The sequence below is a fragment of the Homalodisca vitripennis genome, chromosome 6, assembly GCF_021130785.1.
Source record: "Homalodisca vitripennis isolate AUS2020 chromosome 6, UT_GWSS_2.1, whole genome shotgun sequence".
NCBI classification, from domain to species: Eukaryota; Metazoa; Arthropoda; class Insecta; order Hemiptera; family Cicadellidae; genus Homalodisca; species Homalodisca vitripennis.
This window is the reverse complement of record NC_060212.1, coordinates 42,966,125-42,986,402: the sequence shown is the minus strand read 5'-3', so window position 1 is coordinate 42,986,402 and position 20,278 is coordinate 42,966,125. Positions and strand designations below refer to the sequence as shown.

The 20,278-nt window shown below is 34.9% G+C and overlaps 1 protein-coding gene across 3 annotated transcripts in view; it reads left to right on the top strand.

Moving 5' to 3' along the window:
• Positions 1-1,565: 1,565 nt before the first annotated feature.
• The window catches only part of LOC124364314 (cysteine-rich motor neuron 1 protein-like), a 210,511-nt gene continuing 191,798 nt past the window's right edge, over positions 1,566-20,278 (top strand). For 2 of the 3 annotated variants that reach the window (XM_046819692.1, XM_046819691.1), the window contains exon 1: positions 1,567-1,688. In XM_046819692.1, coding sequence (XP_046675648.1) covers positions 1,616-1,688 — 73 coding nt within the window. In that variant the 5' untranslated portion in view covers positions 1,567-1,615. Of the gene's footprint in view, positions 1,689-20,278 lie in introns of all 3 variants that reach the window. The other variant, XM_046819693.1, reaches the window with a different exon arrangement.

Sequence of the window (20,278 nt, the reverse complement as noted above, 5' to 3'; positions counted from 1 at the left end):
TGAAAAAAGACAACTGTAGAGCCAACTTGTTGCACTATTGACTATCGTCTCACAAGTCATTTTAAGTAATGAAATATAACTTTTATACAACTAAGTTTATAGTTTAAGCACATAATTGGACTGAATTTCGAACAGTTCTTTTATTCATTATACACACAACTTGGAAATTGCGGGGTACAATCAATTTCGGGTTTAGGAAACATGATTTATATTAAATTAAATTTTCTATATTATATATTATATTATATCTTCTTTATTTTTTATCACTTAAAGTGACATGACAAGCATTAAAACTATGAAATATATAAGTTTGTAGTGGGGCCAAATAAGGCTGAAGAAAAGAATGTGCGGTATTTAAATTTTAAGTTATACCTTTAGAAAGCGATATAAAAACTCATTTATGACTTAAGGAAATTATATGTTTTTAGTAAAACATAATTTAAAAGAATTACAAATTCTAATTAATTTTTAAGTGACGAAATCGATTTTTTATCAGATTTAAGCAGATTTTGTTATTGTTTTTATACCATACTATAAAAACTTAAAAATTTTACCTTAATAATTATTGCTAGCGTATTCTATAAATTATGTAAAGGCCTATAAGTTTAAGTAGTTTCCGATGCCGCTGTGATGACTACTACATTGATATTCTGTTGGAAGATTACATCGAGTTCCCTAACTTACGTTAAACATGCACGCTGGGTTGAAGGGAACTAAGTTAAAAAAACTCGATTTCATAAAACTTTCTTTACCGAGTTAGCGAAGTAGCTCCTTACAGTTTCAGTTGGGCCAACTGAACAGACTGAAAACTCGCAGTTTGCTCTGCTGCCTCGGATCGTCGACGCAGTAAAAACGTTAGCAAATAAATCCAGAATGTTTCCTTGTTTTTCTTTGGAAGTTCGGCGAGCATCTTTCGACAAATTACGAAGCGTTCGTTCGGTCTCTATACGAGTTTAGAAGACGATTTGAAAAGACGTTCAATCATGTTTGAAATGCACGGTGTTTTAATCAATCAATAGGCATTGTACTGCGCGGGCGGGCTTGATAAGAATGGTAATCTGGTCGGAAAGAGCGAGGCGCCGACGACTTTGAACTTGACACTGGATCTATTATTTCTGTGGGTGAGGCGACGATGTCCGGCGGGCTGCCTATAGACGCCTCGCCGCGCCGCACCATCAGCTGACTGCCTCCTACCAGCCGTCTTCCCTCTCTCTCGCTCATTCTCTCTCCCCAGACTGCCAGTCGAGTGCGAGAGTTCGAGCCGGCAGGTCTGCATCACGCCTCCGACCGTTGTGTGCGCGCCAGTACGCGAACCGTTACTATCCTGCAGCTGTCACAGTTCTGGTTCTGTTGTCCTCGGTCTGGCGAGATGTAAAGTGATTGTGCTAGATGCGTCCCGCAGTCCCCCCGGCCCCGGAGTCTTGTTGCGAATGTTCCGTTCTGTTCTCCTCTCTCCGACACGGTTCAGTCTGCCAGATGATCTGTAGTGTTGTGTGATCCCGGTATTCCAGTGTTGTGTTGTGTTCTAGTGATGCCGGTATCCCGGCCGCCATTTTGCTGACACCTGAACCGCGCAAGTAAACAGTGACGTCATTGTGGCCTAATATCTTCCAATATGGCTACTTTTCGCCGCCCAGCTCTCAGCGCCACCTGTATCCTCCTTTTCTTGGCGATCCCAGTCAAACCAGGTATGTAGCCTGTACCTGACCTTTCACAGCCTTCACCGCACGGTTCTCTTTGCCGCTTACTTCTCTCCAGTGTCCTTGTTATATTTTAATTTTTAACTGAGAAACTCCAGTTTTAATTAAACATGACAGCAAGGAATGATTCGTATAAGTTTTGTTACAAAATACGGTTCAGTACACAACAAACTGGCACTATCATGCTTGAATGTTATTTAAATTCAATTCCAAAACTGTAATTTTTCAATCTTAACAATGTGGTAAATACAACTAGTACGTTAACAAATAATGGAAGTCTTTCATCGGGACACTAGATCGCAGTTATGTTCTATTTGTTATCCCGTTATGTAAACGTTTATTTTGTAAACCGAGTTATCAGCAAAACGTTTATCTCTGTTTAAACCCATTGCTAACAGCCAATTCTGATAACATCTCAAGGTCCCTTGTACCTACCAATGTTGTAAAACATTGTCTTTGCTGATCCGCTAACAGGAAGGTTTCCTAGAGTGATGATAATAAACTGCATGTTTATAAAACATCAGCATCTTTGAACACTTTCCTACCAGATAATATTTTGGTAACAAATTGCATTTAAACAGCAACCAAACTTCATAGATTTATTTATACACGGCCAATGCAATTAATAAAATCAGTTTAAGGCCAGATCGTACAAGTAGATGAGGCTAAGCTAGGTATAAGTACAAAGTAATATAAAGCATAATAAATAATTGCTTTGGTATGCAGAATTGAGTGAATAAATGCCATAGAATACAATAAAAGGTAAATGCAAACTATAAAATAGCCTACAATACAAATAATTGAGATAAAAGCATGCAATGTATAATACAACACAATTAATATAGTTCAGTGATTAGTACAAAGAGAATTAAATGAAGAGAGAAGTTAAACAATTAATTACAAAGTACGAATGACTAAGTGATGCAAATTATTAAAATGTATGGAAAACGGGTCTTCAAAATGATAACAAATTGCGACTAGTACTGACCCAATTACATGTTAATTATGTACAAGATCAAGATAAATAATTTAATAACAATAATGTATAACTCAAAACAATTATACACAATAACATACATATGTTATTTTCATGGGATCATACATATTTTATTTTGAGTACTAGTTAGAATAACTAGACTTAATTGGGATTAAAAACTTTTATTTTTACTGTTCAGTGAAATGTTGCAGCAATGAAGAATTAGAGTAATGCATGTGCAAAATTAATGGCGTTTGGTTCAGTATATATTTTATTAGGTTTTAACCTTGTCCAAAGGGAAGAAACTAAAGCATCTTCTTATGGCAGAAACTGTGATATAATAGAATATTTAGTCTAGCCTTTAAAATAGTTTTCGGTATAATAGTTTTGGATTTTACTGAAACTTTCGAAGCAGGCAATAAAATGTAAACATGCATGTAGGCTACATAAATACGAGGGAAAAATGCAAATTTTGTACGGTTAAATATACTTGTGAACACAGAAGTTTTCCGTAACACACTATAGGTTGATTAAAAAAGGTTTTTAATCGTTGTTGTGTGCCCCTATAGATGTTTTGAAATAAGGATCAATTTTTAAATTTTGTAAACAATATTATTATACGTTTTTAAATGTCACTATGAACAAAATCTGAAACATTTTTGTAGACATAAATGTTACTTTATTAAGTATCGTAAAGTTTTGTAAAAATTGGGGTCTCTCTTGCTCTATTACCTATAAATATGATGCAGAGTCATGGCAAATATAATGCTTGTTATTGCTAGAAACATCAGGTTGGAAATTAAAGGTAATTCTGTATATATGTATATATTCAACAATTTATTTATAGCGAACGATTACTGTAATTAAATATTAAGGACCTGGTATCGACCCTAATTGGAACCTTTTGGGAGAATCACCATTCGATAGCAAATTAGCTATAGGAAAAAATAAAGTCTTGCATGAGAAGAATTATTGGCGTGATCATTACAATAGGTGAAGATGCTAAGCTGGGACGTGATATTGCTGAGCGCGTAGCACCAGCACGACGCGACGTTACACTACGCGACAAGCTTGATTAATCGGCTTAGCCAAGGAACTGGCAGTGTTGAGGTGAAGCCAGCCCTTCTTACTTAATCGCGTTAATTACAATTCGTACGCTTTGAGCTGCACGTTTAGCAGCTCCGTAGAAATATCTTTTGTTGAAATAAGTCTTTTAACGTCTTCATTGGTAGTTTGGCTATTATACGAAGCATCTCTATCCTTGTTGTCTGTCATTACGTGATAAAGTAGATACATACATTCGTACGTATTATAAATATAAAACGTTGAAGTTTTAAACCTTTAAGAGCGCTCACGTGATCTGAGCTTGAATTTGGGTACTATTTCGAGGGATGTTGGATGATCTGGCACGTGACCATACTTAGGGAAATACCGTTCCGATCAGAATGTCCCTCACAAATATTGCCGGCTTTTGTACTGCCATCCTGCAGTTCTGACGATAAAAGAGAAAATTCCCTCGAGAAGGTAATTTTTCGTGCCTAATGACTTTTCATATTAATTAAAATTTATGGAGGATATCTCCATAGTTATACTCCTTCACCAGCTTCCTAAAACACCTTTAAAAATAATAATATCAACAGATGATAATTACGATGAATTTAAGAATTGACTTTCTCTCCACCAAAACTGAGTGCAGGAGGATGACAACTGAAAAGAAGTTTAAGTAGAATGAGCAATCGAGAAACATCTATTAAGGTCTTAACGAAACAAAATCAACGACACAAAAGAACCATTACTCCTCCAGAAATCGGTGCCATTTAAATAAAAAAATATTGAATTTAACAACAAGCTAATAAGAAAGGAGGCAACTTATAAATCATAATAACTATTATGTGGAAGAGAGTTCGATATTCGGAGCTCGATATTGGTACCAATTCAAAAAAAGTTGTTCTACGTGTGAAATTCGGAATGGATATTGAAATGCTTGGATGATTCAAAAGTTAAAACATTCAACCAGGACGAAAGTAATTGTATGGTTCATAAGCCGATTTACACCCGAATGTTTTGTTATATCAAGGTCAAAGCATTATCCTAACTGAAGTGATAGTAAAATATATTAACCATCTTCCGAAGTACAGAATAGGTTAGGCAAGGTCTAGGCGTTATTGATTGTGCTGCTCGGAACAAGTCTACAAGATGCAAATGGCTGGACGGGACCTACACTCGACCCGTGGCCACTTTCCTCGCCCTAGTTTCTGAGCTGGCCTCCTCTTATGCAACTGGCAGTACCTACTCGTGTATTTATTACCTTGTGACCTTTCCACCGCGTATCTGCTGTGTCGCTGGTCCACAACAGATTCGACGCAGCGGGACTCTGTTCCACCCGTGGCCACTTTCCTCGCCCTAGTTTCTGAGCTGGCCTCCTCTTGTGAAACTGGCGGTGGCTACTCTCGTATTTATTACCTTGTGACCTTTCCACTGCCTATCTGATGTGTCGTTGTTCCGCCACAGATTTCACGCAGCGGGACTCTGTTCAATGCATTGTCAATTTCCTCGCCCGGAGTTTGCGTCCCTTAATGTATGGTGTTGATAAATGATGCCTTTGTTTCGTAGTTTTCGTAGGGATTATACTTCTACTATATCAGTGTTTTTCCGAGTGTTCTTTTTCTGTCTTTGCCGTCTTAGGTCGTCCCGACATCAATATCAGTCTGAACATGTCGTGACATTGTCAGCACTGCGTTGCCTACAGCGGTGCAACGGCAGCAGATTTGCCAAACATGACACCAGTCACTATATTTGGATACAGATGGCTGTCAATAGTTTGGTCGTCCCGACATCAATATCAGTATGAACATGTCGTGACATTGTCAGCACTGCGTTGCCTACAGCGGTGCAACTGAAGCAGATTTGCATAACATGACATCAGTCACTATATTTTGATACTGACGCTTGTCAATAGTTAGGTCGTCCTGACATCAATATCAGTGTGAACATGTCGTGACATTGTCAGCACTGCGTTGCCTACAGCGGTGCAACTGAAGCAGATTTGCCAAACATGAAATCAGTCACTATATTTGGATACAGACGCTTGTCAATAGTTAGGTCGTCCTGACATCAATATCAGTGTGAACATGTCGTGACATTGTCAGCACTGCGTTGCCTACAGCGGTGCAACGGCAGCAGATTTGCCAAACATGACATCAGTCACCATATTTGGATACAGATGGCTGTCAATAGTTTGGTCGTCCCGACATCAATATCAGTATGAACATGTCGTGACATTGTCAGCACTGCGTTGCCTACAGCGGTGCAACTGAAGCAGATTTGCATAACATGACATCAGTCCCTATATTTTGTGAACATGTCAATATCAGTGTGAACATGTCATGACATTGTCAGTACAGTGTTGCCGACAGCGGTGGAACTGCAGCAGATTTCCCTAACATTACATCAGTCACTATATTTGGATACTGACGCCTGTCAATAGTTTGGCCGTGCCCGCATCAATGTTAGTGTTAACATGTCGTGGCATTGTCAGCACAGTGTTGCGAACCTGTAGCGACAGGGGTTAAACTACAGCAACTTAGTTTTGATATATTTCGACCTATCCCCACATCAATATCAATGTGAGTAACTCGTAAGACATCGTTAATACAGTGTTGCCAACATTTTGTAGTACGTCATTAGCCAATAATCATGGTTATTCTGGATCATTTTATCAGTGAGAAGATATTCCTTCTGCCAATATATGTGACTTTATACAGTTAGCCATTCATTTATACCTACTGTAATATGTGCATTAGAAACTATAAAAGACATGTCAGTTTGGATTAAGTAAATAAATATAATTATAAGTAAGATATAAAGTATGTAATTAGATAAGTGTTGTTTACAGTTTATTTTAATAGTCATTAGTTTACTAATCTATTGTAATGTATGATTATTGCGTAAGTAATGGATTGTAATAATTTATTCTGTACAATTGTCGCTTGTTTGTATACAAACAAATAATTAACAATTTGCAGCACTTACGTTGATTAAATGCTGGTTTAATTTACATAATGTTATACATTATCTATTAGGTTCTTTTAAGATGCTTATATGCTAGACAATAAATAATTATCCTAGTCACTTACCCGATACATTAACAGTATATGGCTAAACAACAAAACCCTAAACAACTATATAAACTATAAATTGTACTCACCTTTTCCAAAATATCAATAAAATCCTGCCTCTTCCTTTTTTTTTAAAACAAGTAACATTTCGATTTGCAAAAAATTAATTACCTTAATTAATTAAATGGGAACGAATTTAGCTTCCGATCTGTTTCATATTTACTTTTTAATAAAATTGTAAATACAATACACGCAAGAGTAGTTTTTGGGTTATTCTTGTTTGGTAATTTTATTAATATTGAAGGTTCGTTACACTATTATGTTTAAATCTGTAAATATACAATTATAATTTAGTATGATGGTGTACGTGAGGGTACGGTGTGTTTCTATGCCAACAGTTATCTATGTGAGTTCAGTGCCTCTGGTACTTGTGGTGTCGCACAAAGAAATCGAGATAAAAGCTATAAAAGACCTTTGAAAGCAAACAATATGTTCAGTATGTTTTCCCCACAACATTCATTCAAAGCCAACTAAGAGACCAGCCTGTGGGATATCTTTATCCAGAATACGAATACTATCGTGTATTATTGGCTTACCGGTTTTATGGATATTTTGTATCCTTAATTTTTTAATGTTAAGGATCCAACAGAACCTCCATTCATCCGTCTTTCCGTCCGGTCTATGCGCGATAACTCTTGATAAAACAATGTACAGATTTAAAACTTGTAACATTGGTTCTTCGGGGTTCAAGGAAGTACTCTATTACTTTTGAGGTCAAAAGGTCCAAGGGCAGTCCATTCATCTGTATGACTTTTCCGTCTCCCTGTCTGTGCGATAGGATAGTCACAGACTCTCAAAAATTGGTAAATAATAAAAAAATAATTATTTCGCATATTCAAACACTGACTTTTCCAGAAATAAAATAAGAACCGAACGAAGTTAATTGGTTTTTACAAAGTTTCCTTCACTTATTATTAGATTTTTCACCGACCGAAACTCACCATGGGAAAAAGCTGATATTTCTATGTAACAGAAACTAATTCACACATAATATTCCTACACCTTTGTTGTGAGAAAAGTAATATCGTTTGGAGTGATAACGGTCTGTGTACTTTTATAATAATTATTATTGTGTTGATGACATTTATTGGAAAAAACTTCCCAATCTTTTTGGTATTGTACCCTTGTTTTGTACAAAGTTACAAAGCTGAAGTTATTTTTCGATTACTTTTTTATTGATAGATGGACTTATTATGGTGTGTTATGCATTTTTGTAAGCGATTAATTTTTATAAATTTAGTTATGAAATATCTCAAAAACAAAATATACATACTGCTTGTGTATGTAATTTCATATTATCTATTCCTCTTAAACGGGCAACACCATGCAATGTTTAAATGTCCCAGGTTAAGTGTTAGAGAGGGCTTCTTAGCCCTAACTTCGCCTGGTAAAATAAGACATTCTTTACTTTTTTAATCTGTCAAATGTACGCAATGAGATAAATGCATGATTTTAGATTTTTTTCATATTTTTCTCAGCGTTCAAATATTAACAGGGAAAAACGGAAATTTCCTCTAGAAACCAAAACTAATTAAAATATAGCCTCTTCTTTGTATAATTTTTTGTGAGAGAAAGTAATAAACCAAGCGATAATTGTCGGTTTACTTGCCTTGCCTCGTAATAATTGTAATTACAATGTAAAATTAATTTTACTCTCATTAGAATTTCCTGAGGACGTTTTCGTTTTGAAATAAGATGATTACATTCCTGCAAACACAATTTTGAACTTAAAGTGTGAATGTTTACTTAACAATTATAAAATATTGCTGCTCGTGGCTACGTTACTCAATTAATTGGGCCTACGTACGTCAAAGGGTAATTAAAAAGCGTATAGAAAATATATGGAATTAAAGTGTTTTAGTAAGAAACAAAGTCATCCAAACGATAGAAATAATTTCGCATTTATTACTCCAGATAATGTACAGAAAATGGAGAATCTCACGCCCTTTAAACAGACACTAACTAATAAAGTAAATCGGTTTGGTTTATTTTACAAGGTTTAATCTTGTGGAAGAATGAATTCCATCACGCTATTTCTTTAAGAGCCGGCTTTTATAAAATGATGAGTTACTTTCCCATGACAGCAGTGTTAAACCTCATGCAGTTGACGTCCTAATTTTTAGTTGTAAAATTATTGGAGGCGGCTCATTTTAAAGAGAACGTTAATACACATCCAAACGCTTTGTGTTTTTTTTTATTATTGGTTTATTTGGGATAAATCTCAAACGTTGTATATCCATCGTGTATGCATTACCAATTATACACATCCAAAGAAAACCTTTTTTTGATAAATATTAATTATATCGTTAGATGAGTCACCGCATATAACGTTACGGTCAAAAATAAGGTCGTAAAACTGCCTCAGGTTTAACATTGTTCTTATAAGAGAAAACTCAAGGTTATTGTGTTTGTTCTGCAGCCGGTTCCATTGAAATTACCTTTATTTTTTATGCACGAGCCTAACATAATTTAACATAAAATCTAATAATGTTTAAAAGATTAATTTATCCCCCCCCCCCACAATTATAACAGATGTCAAACAAAATTAATAATTCCTTTTAAATATTTTATTAACGAAATTCGCTTTAATTAATGTACTGATTTGTGTTACGAAGACAAGAAAGCTGTTAATAACATAATTAATTTAAATGTTGAGTTTAACTCTAACACTTTTAAGAACTACCACATGTGTTTCCTGCTACTCCATTCCTTCTCCATTAGACTGATTTAGTGAAAAGACTTAAAATTAGCCACTGGCGAAATTTGTTGTTTTCCATTCAAAACTATGCTGGGACACCAACAGTACAACATTTAGGCTCTATGAGCCACAGAGTTAGTGTTTCTCTTTGTATTAATTTGTTATGTAATCTCTTTGGCGAAGAGGAACAATACTTGGCGAAACCATAGCTTTTTGAACTTATCACCTTTCACCTTTGATAGACTTTCAACTTGGTAGAGATTCTTATTTTGCGAGAAAACTCTTTTTATCTAATCCAAATTTGGTTTTTAAACAGAAATATTTCATTAATGAAATTTCCAAAATTTTTTGAACTTTATTAAATTTATTCTAAAATGCAAAAGTAGGCGGCACGAAAATACCACCCTGAGTGAATTACTTTACTATTCTACTTACTAGTTGCCAAATCGCCATTGAAACAAGGTTCATTTAAACCATTCAAATATTTTAATTCTCTATTCTTATATTTTAGAGTTGAACAGAACCCCCTCCTTAAAACATTACTTGATTAATTTAGTACAATTAGATATAAAAAAATAAAACTGAAAGAAAATATTCACTATCCATTGTGAAGAAAACATAACCAAAGTAAATATTTACTCCTTTAGCATAAGTATTCTAGTAACCAGCTTTTAAGTATAGGAGTAGATATAATAATAGATAATTTATAGCGTTAATATCTTGACCTTTTATGAAATGTTTATAGCACTTCCAAATAAGAAATTTCAATTAAACCTCAGATAACGAACATACCAATGTGCTATGAAGGGTAAATTAGGTTGGCCTACGAAAGATAGAATATTGTCAACGGGTTGATATAACGATGTCATTACCTGGAACAGATGTTGAGAGGCAATCGGGAATGTTTAATCAGCCATCAAAACGGCCTATAACGTGGAGAAAGTGCGGATTAAGGATTGGGTTTACGACATTGTGCTATAATTTTTAAATAACAAGCCATAAAGTTGTTTCAAGGCCCAATAATTTACGCAGTTTACAAGCCGCCATAAATTCTCTGGCGATTACGCGCTTGAGTACTTGAAGTTGGTGTAGGCCTGCGGGTATTTTGAAACCTTAATCCCTGGGCAAATATCCATAAATAGAGGCTTGACGGGCCTCAGTCCCTTAAGAACACAAAAGATAACGAAGTGGTTTTGCCTTGTGTTCGTCTTTCTTTTGTACTGCACCTGCTAGGAACTCGCACTAGTTTTGCGAACTACTATGTTACTCTGACAGTTATTTCCAATCTTTAGAAAATATACAAAGATTTTATTCATAATAAGTCCTTCAATGTATAGATGAAAACGTAAATTTTGTGACAGTTCAATTAGAAATACGGATTCCTACTACTTTTGTAAAAAAAATAAACAATTATCCATAGGCGCAAAAATAACGAAGTTGTGAATGGCCGCAATATTGGAACGAAACAGCAAAGCAATCTGGCTATAAACTTAGAAGAGATAGTTTTAAGATGAATTTTAGTACTGTACCAAGTTTCACAAACATGTACACTTTTTTGGGGGACATGTACTGGGTGAGTGGTTTGGACCCTGAATGTCACGTTTAGTTAAGTCGTGTAGAAATATCCTGTAAGTGAGGAATTTCAAATGGGCCGATTTTTAATAAGCAATCCACCTGCAATGGCTGCTATTATTTTGGAACAACTTATTACTCTACAATAGTAAATTGCTCTATAATTTATTTTCTAACCATTGGAACCTCTGGATTAATTGAATGATACGGAAAGTCTGGGATGATATTTTACAGCTGGATTTTACTTACATTCACGTGATTACCTCCTGAGATAATATTTCATTAAACGCGCTTGCGACAGTTAATTATTTTATCCGGTGGATAGCATCTGCGAGAATGTTACTAATTGATTTTATACATATGTTATGTACATATCGATTGTATAACATTAATGGAAACTCTCAGATGATTACTTGTTATGCACAAAATACCATGGCCATGGCAATATTTGAACTCCCTTGAGTCTTTAGGTTTTGTCGTTTTTTGTAGTTTTTTTTAGTTTCTTAGTACAATATATTGAGAAATGCACTTAGTCCTAAAAGGACCATTTCAATGCTTCCAGAGTGGCAGGATATGCTGAATGGTTAAGGTTAGGGTAGGGAAAATTTCCTGTTGAGATCCACGAGAAAGGATTTTTTTAGATGCGGTGGTTGGAATCATCGAGGATGTTACTTATCGATTTTATACATATGTTTGTACTTATCGATTGTATAACATTACTGCAAGCCCCCAGATTATTACTTGTTATGCACAAAATATCATGGATATGCCGAGATTTCAACTCCTTTGAGTCTTTTGTTTTTGTGTTCTCTTAGGACACAATATTGAGAAATGCACTTAGTCCTAAAAGGACCTTTTCGCTGCTTCCTGTCAAGATCCATGAGGAAGGAGTTTTTGCATCAATCTCAGTCATCTCTCATTGGAAGAAGGAGTTTTTGCATCAATCTCACTCATGTCTCATTGGAAGAAGGAGTTTTTGCATCAATCTCAGTCATCTCTCATTGGAAGAAGGAGTTTTTGCATCAATCTCAGTCATCTCTCATTGGAAGAAGGAGTTTTTGCATCAATCTCACTCATGTCTCATTGAAAGAATGAGGTTTTGCATCAATCTCAGTCATGTCTCATTGGAAGAAGGAGTTTCTGCATCAATCTCACTCATGTCTCATTGAAAGAATGAGGTTCTCCATCAATCTCAGTCATGTCTCATTGGAAGAAGGAGTTTCTGCATCAATCTCACTCATCTCTCATTGGAAGAAGGAGTTTTTGCATCAATCTCAGTCATGTCTCATTGGAAGAAGGAGAAGCCAGCTCTGTGCCAGCCCTTCAAGGTCAAAGCAGGCTGGGGTAGCACGCCCTTGTGTTTAGTAGGGAACCCACCAAATCCAATAGTCATCTCACGCAGTAGACTAGACATATCGATCTACCCTTGCACTCCAATATCTCGACAATGCGGTTAGTGATGTGACGCTCCCGGGCAATCATAATGTGCCCAGATTGAAGTAACACATCGGTATTTCTGGATCCAGTGTAGGTTCACTCAATACTCAATATTCAGATCTGAATTGTTAATAAATTAATATTTTTGCATAAACAGTCTAAAAAGACCTGGAAAATGAGACTTTTGTCCGTGTAGCGCAGTGTAGCGGGTACGGCGGTTATCGCAAGATAACCAGATCAAGCAACGTCGAGGGTGGCCACTGCTTGGACAGGTGACCGCTGAGCGATCCTGTCCTTGCAAGCGGCCCGCCTGCCCGGCCATTGGTGGTGGTTCGGAAGTCACCTTTAAGCCGTTGGTCCCCAGGTTAAGTGTTAGAGAGGGCTTCTTAGCCCTAAGTTCGCCTGGTAAAATAAGACAGTCTTTACTTTACTTTTTTTTTACTTTTGAGTATTTATTTAGAGTTTAAAAGTTTGGAAATATTTATAGTTTTATGGTAAAGGGAGTCATTTCCATTAGAATTTTCTTTTGAATAATGGTATTTTATTAAAAGAACGATATATTTTATTCAACTGAAATTGTTGGTTTTACTAATAGTTGTGTGTATTAAGAATAGGTAATTCCTATAATACCTCTAACCAAATATGCACTACTCAGAAGGGATCACTTCTGGCTGGTTTAAACCTTCCAGTTCAACCTATCACTGGGCACAGCAAAAATCGGTGTGCACTTAAATCTGGGCAAAGTTGTGGATGTCCAGGAGCGAGATTCTGAGGTTAAGGGCAGTTCGATAGGTTTAGTCTACTGCAGGGGATGACTGTTTGAGTAGGTGAGGTTTGTCCCTAACCTCAGACATTCTTGCTAGCCTCAACAAGGGTGTGCCACCCCTGCCTACTTTGACTGGGGAGGCTGTTTCAGAGCTGCCTCCCCTTCTTTCGTGGAGACATGACTTTTAAGATTTAGTGCCCTAATTCTTCCTCGTGGGTCTCGATAGGAGGCGGCCCCTACCCCCCTAACCTGGATATCGTGTCACTCCGGAAGCAGTGCTAAGGTTCTTACAGGACTAAGTGCGATTTATAATCTTCTTGTCCTGAGAGAACAAAAAACCCCAAATATGCTTTTGGCTCATTCTTCCGTTGAAACATTTTATACTGCCTTAAGACTGTAATTAAGTATTTTGGAGGTATATGTTTTTTGTATTTTATTTACCAATTATTACAATAAAATGATGCAACAAAATATTATAATACATACATTTAAATATCATAAACGTTTAAAATATAAATTTTTATAATATTCAAGAATTATAATAATTTGATAACTTTTTAAAATGATACACAAATATTGATACGAATATGGGTACGAAGTTTTTGCCAGTAGATAATAAAAACATACTTTATAATCTGTATCGGTTTTTAACGACATATATTCATTCATACAGTACACAAATGTTTCGGCGATATGCTTTTGAACAAGAACATATTAAACTCTGCACTTGTTTGAAATGTTATACTAAATGTCGATGAGCGATGTGCTATTGTAATAAATATAAATTCTCAAAACCCGGCTTGCGTCGTCTGGTTAAACATATAAACAACTCAGAAAAATCTATTTTTGGTAAATCTGAACAACATCAGTTTGAAATACAGGGTGCAGTGTTGGTTATAGTTATGTGTATGTTGCTAATTTTCGCATGACAATCCGCAAAAATATAACGAAACATGAGTGCATTGTCTTGTTGCGCTTCCCATTAAAAATTGAAATGAATTTCACACGATAATTTATATTGTGTATACGTCTCGAATAACAATTTTGAGCTATTTACTTTGGGGCTGTTCATGAGACCCAAGTAAAATAACTCAATAAATAAAAAACCTTTTCTTTGTGGATCCAAAGTTTTTTTAATCTTATGCCTTACCGAATAAAAGAAATGTCAAAATAGTAAACATGTTGAGAATAACTTTTTAAATTTTAGCATAGTAATTTCTACAGTTTAAATTTAATTTGTTCATTTTTAGTAACTAATTAAAACGTTGTATTTAGAATAACTGTTTATTTTGGGGTGTGGACATTGCGGATTAACCGTACGATTTATTTATACATAATTAATTTATACATTACTGGTTCTGCTAAGTTATACAACTTGTCAGCAGAGTCCAATACACAATGTAAATAGTTAAACAATCCAAATAAGTTTGTATTTATTAACATTATTTCATTATCACTTTATTTATTGTCCCTACTTAAAGTCTATGGCACTGGATGGGCTTAAAATAACAATTAAAATAGTGGCTAATAAAGATAACTACCGCAACCAAAAAAATATTAACATATCGTCAAAAATATAACTACTTCATATAACTATCATTTACTACTTAATATTCGAACACTATATAATTAAGTAAAAGTTTCATTAGAGCTAGCCACGCTTACTGGATACCGTGGCTAGTAATTCCTACCAGTACTGATGTTAACTTTTGTTGCTGTACATGTTCTGGAATAAAGTATGTTCTATTCTACTGAGATATTATTATTAAACTAGGAAAATTATGTTCTCATCATTACAGCACTGAAATTACGTAAACGCCCTCAAGAATCACTGTAATTTTCGGGTTAATATCACTCATCTGATGATTGCCTAATAACCTCTAGAAAACCGCAGAGAACAGCGTTACGCAATCACGGTGTGTCGGGGAGCAAAATGTACAGTCATTTGTAATACTCGGCGACCGCAAGAACATTAAAGTGTCTAAATTTGTGCAATAAATAACAAAAACAATTACACATAACGGGCGTTTAACAATCCACGTTATTATGGCGACGGTTAGGCGAGCTTTTAATCAAGCTGGGCCATTTAGTAAGGAATTCTAGCCGGAGAATTGCAATTTTAATGTTCCACTGAAAATCTCTACTGGATTTTCATTGGTGAATAAAAGCAGCTATAATTTCTTCCGGACATTTTGTTTAGTGCAATTTCTGCACGTTTTATGGGTGTCAGCCGGTGATAGTTTTAGTATTGGAATTTATATTTACAGACTAATAAACACGATAGATAAACTATAAAAACGGATTTAAAATAAGATAATTGGTTTTTGTTGATGCCTTTTACAGCATTTGCCATTCTATGACAGATCATAAAAAATATTTACTATTGGTATTTTATTTTCATGGTAGGCTACCGATTTTTAAATCGCCTAAAGTTAACTGCCCAGTATGTTTGACCATTAAAGAGGTTTAGAATTCACATTCAAAGTGTTGTTATTACATCCTTCTGACATTCTAAAACTATATTAGAATTATCGTGTCCAATAATTAACAGAATTGATGCATTACAATCTTTGACTTCATGCCCACATTCTTTAACTAGCGCAATTGCAGTTTCAAGGGTTTTAGTGTATGTATCAGGACATGGCCACAACATTACGGAAGGAAAATGTCGTAGATTTGTATAACAAAACATATATGTAGCCTTCTATTGACAAGAACTTAGCATTAAATCCAATAACTTTATTTAAAAACTAAACGCTTTCGGCGTTCGGTATCTTTAAGCTGAAGCTCAAATACGCAAACCAAGAACGTAGCTAGCGAGGGTTCCAAAAGGTCAAGACCTCCCCCCAAATTTTCAATTTTCAGTTATTATTTTACTAAACGATTATTATCATTTCAATAAATCAGTATTACTGACATGTTCTGCTGAAAGGTCGTTCTCAACACAGATACGGATCAAGAACTTTTTAAGGAACAAAAACTTACTTTCTGTCTACTTTAGGAAAATATCAGTTACCTTGACCCCCCCCCCCTAAATCGTATCCTAACTACGTTCTTGTGGCTATCCTCAGGAAGAGTTGCGAATGTTGGTGTGCTGGACACCGTGCATGTGAGAGGTAGCATGGCAAATTCGCCTAAATTATACAACAACAGGCCACCTCTACCTAGGGTCTCCGACAACCTAAGGCAGCGTCGTGTACATTGTCTGTGTATTCATGACAATTTGTGATTAAATTTGAAACAATTCACACAAGCTCTGAATTACATTAGATTTAAACGTTAGAAAAAATAAACTTATTCATCTTTAAAATTTATCAACTCATTATGGTTTTTATAGTGGTTCAGGACTAAATAAATTTGTATTAGCAACCCAACTTTAATACCGAACGAAACTTTGTAACGAGGTGGTCGGACTCATGGGTTAAATTGGAACTTTTTATGCAATATCAGGGTGGTAGTGAATTAGACTTGTACATTTATTGCTTTAGCCCACTTTTTTTATTTACTATTTAAACATAATTATGAATACTATAATAATATATTGTAAATTCATTTATTAAGTTTTGTTTAGCGCGTTTCTTGGTCATAAAATATTTTTTCCACTTCATGAAATTTGTTGTACACTTTCCATATATTCTCTATATTTAATATATGATATTGAAAAGGACCTGGAAAATTCACCCTCTTTCTTGAAAAAATTTAGATAGGCAAGTAGATACAATGGCATCGCAATGATATTCTTACAGTTGGTTATTGACGATGGATGATTTAAAAGAAGAATATGATTTGGACAAAAAATATACCACTATATTTTAAGGAATAAAATCCAGTTTTGGCTAACGCTAAAGAAGAATCTTAGTCCTTAAAGGGTTGGGGCAATGTAATGGTCCTTAAATTGTACTTAAGGAGTAACCCTTAAAGTTAACAAATTTAAACAATTAAAACGTTCTAAACTGTCTGAAAATTGCATTTTCAAGCTGTTTTGAAAAGGACAAAATTATTATATAAAAGTGTCCTTGTTTAATTTGTTGCTTCATTTAAACAATAGTGTGTGCAATGTTAATTTGATTTGATTTGATTTACTCACGAATAACAATAAAATACTACATACTGATTATAATTATAAATTACTTATTAATTACCAGAAAACGCAAATATTTTCCTACTCGGGTGCTATTATTATTGATTAAATAAAAAGAAGTATAATCGTTATCAAAGTAGTTATTCGCACTCGACACCGGAGTTGCCTTCAGGACCGAATGCATGTCAGTAGTTAGGGCGATGAACCTGAGGTCAACTGTAGCGAATCCCTTTCAATAACTTATTTATGATCGCCAGCCCTTAGGCTATAAGGACAAAGTAACTGCCGTTTTTTGTCCCTCTATTGTATCTGTCGGTATCACAGTGGCACAAATTCAGAAACATAGTCCATTTGGTGCCAGTTTTTTTTAAAGTGAGGGCACGTGAAAAATTCATAAAAGAGTTAATAGTTTGTGACATTGAAGTACTAAATAGATTTTTAACCGAAATACAAGTGAAGAGTAGGGAATAATGTGTGAAGAAAATGTTGCGTTGTTATTGCTGCTCTGTTTTTAGCCAATATGCCACCATAACAAATGGTCATTAGTGGGGTCGTACAATTTTACATAGATTTCGAACCACGGAAAATTCGGTCTCACAATGTTCGGTGGGCAAATGCAATTCAGATTCCGTGTCAACTACCGCACGTGCACTTGGGCATCTTTGTAAGTTCTCTTCCCATCGAAGGGAATACACAAACTATTGAACCGTAACTATGAACCATGGTCACAATCCAATCTCTTAGTATCCGGCTTACAGGGTCGTGCCAACCGTCCACCCCCGCCATCGGCTCCAGTCTGATGCAGTCAAGTTAATTACAACTCTGTTTACAACTTCCAGAGTGATTTCCATAAAGTTAATCAACAATATTAATAACTAATTTGATCACGAATGATCAAACATTCTACGCGAGCATCTAACGGAAAAAAACATTTATAACCGATTGTACTTTAGGAAATAAATTTTTAACCAAAGACACAAATTCTCATTATCTTCATAAAAATGTTTTAAAAAATGGTCGATTTTCATACACCCCTCCAGATAGCTTGTATTTTAAAATATAATATTAATATTAGCTATAAATATAAAAATAATTTTTACGGTTAGGTTTTTTTTTTAATTGTATCAACCACAGTCAGACGACCCGCACACTAAGAATATTTTTCATTCGATTTGCTGCAAAAACCTATCGTAAGATAGTTCCAGCTGTTTGTGTAAATTTATATACAAAATAATTTTATTGCAATTTTTATCATCGTAGCACTTGTAGAAGATTCTGATAAACTTCACCGAACAAAACCTCCAGAGCCCAAAATCATCTCCGTTCAGAACTTGTCAAATCACAACTGCATAAGAGAAAAAAATAAGTGTTCTGGTTGGCTTATAACATATTTTTAACCAACCATTGTAGATTTTTTTTCTATTTCGTGAGGTTTTTAAGATATCCATTAGATGTAAATCGCCTAAAACCTTTCTATAACCCAGCTCTCGCGCTGGCGATGGAAATACTGAGGCAGTTCAAACTCGCTACAAAAATGTATCTTATAAATATTAATTAAAGTTCGTTTGCCAGCATTTTCGTAATTTCGTTTCATTACGACAGAAGTACAAGCTAAAAACTTAGTTATATATGAAGCTACAGAAGGAATAAAAGTGTTTAGGAATGTTAATAACATTTTCTAAGCTTTTTGTTGTAAACTCATTTTGGATCCAAAATTTACAAAGTCTGCCTTCTTCATCCGACTAAGCTGAACCACTTTAACATTTTTGTTGAATGCATAAATTTCGTACAATCATAAAAAATATCGTTAACTACACTTTTTAATTTGTATTTAGTGATATATTTCTTCATAAGTAGGATAATTATTATAGGATCTAATTACTGCTTATGTGAAATATAAATTAGAGGAACAACGGCGCAGTTTCACTGTTAACAGCTTTCCCTAGAAGAAGCAAAGAAGCTTGTGTTAAGTCTGCTGAATATGGATGTTGTGGCGAAGAGGATTTGAAGCACTCGCGGGAACTGGAAGGTGAGGTAATGGAATCAAATACAACTTTCCCGTTTTAAATTCGTAACTTTCCTTCAAATGGGAACTGGAATTACTTCAACTTATAATTGATAAATTATTCAATTATAGAAATACAATATTCAGTGACCTCAATGTTTTTGGTCTATTGATTTCTATTGATTCGGCTCAAAGTTCTTTCATTGGTAGGAGTCATTAACCATACAGCATTAGCCTTAAAATTAAATACTTTCCAAATCACATTTCATCAAAGCAAATATTGTTCGTGAATAGACCACGTGTTCCAGGAACAGAAAGTCAATGTATATTGTATAAATACAGAACTTAATTGTTAATGTAAAACTTGTGTTACATATGACAAGTTTTGTGATGCATTGTAATTTGTTTGGGCAATAAAAGACTTAAAAGAGTTAGAGGAAGTTCCTAAGAAAAAAGTTTATAATCATTCACCCTATTTTTTTGGAAGTAGTCGAAATGGGTGGGTGGAGGGGGCGGGTTATCCAACTTGACAGACTTAAAATAAACCTTCATAAAATAAAATAGAGGATAAAACAGCGTCAGTAAGCCAAATAAAGATGGAAACATTTTTTTGAAATAGCGACTTTTAGTCTAGATGTGTCTACACATAACGCAGCTATGTTATTTCAATATCTATATGTGTCTGCACATAACGATTTCAATATAAATATTGATTTTAACTTTCAGTTAACTTTCCTCTAAGTTTAGCATTTGTAATCTGCCACTGTCATAGACTTGATTCTAGGAATTTGGAGTCATTTTCATCTGAAGAAAACATGAAAAATAGTTGGCGTCGAAGAAGCTCAGAATGAACTCTTTATGTCGT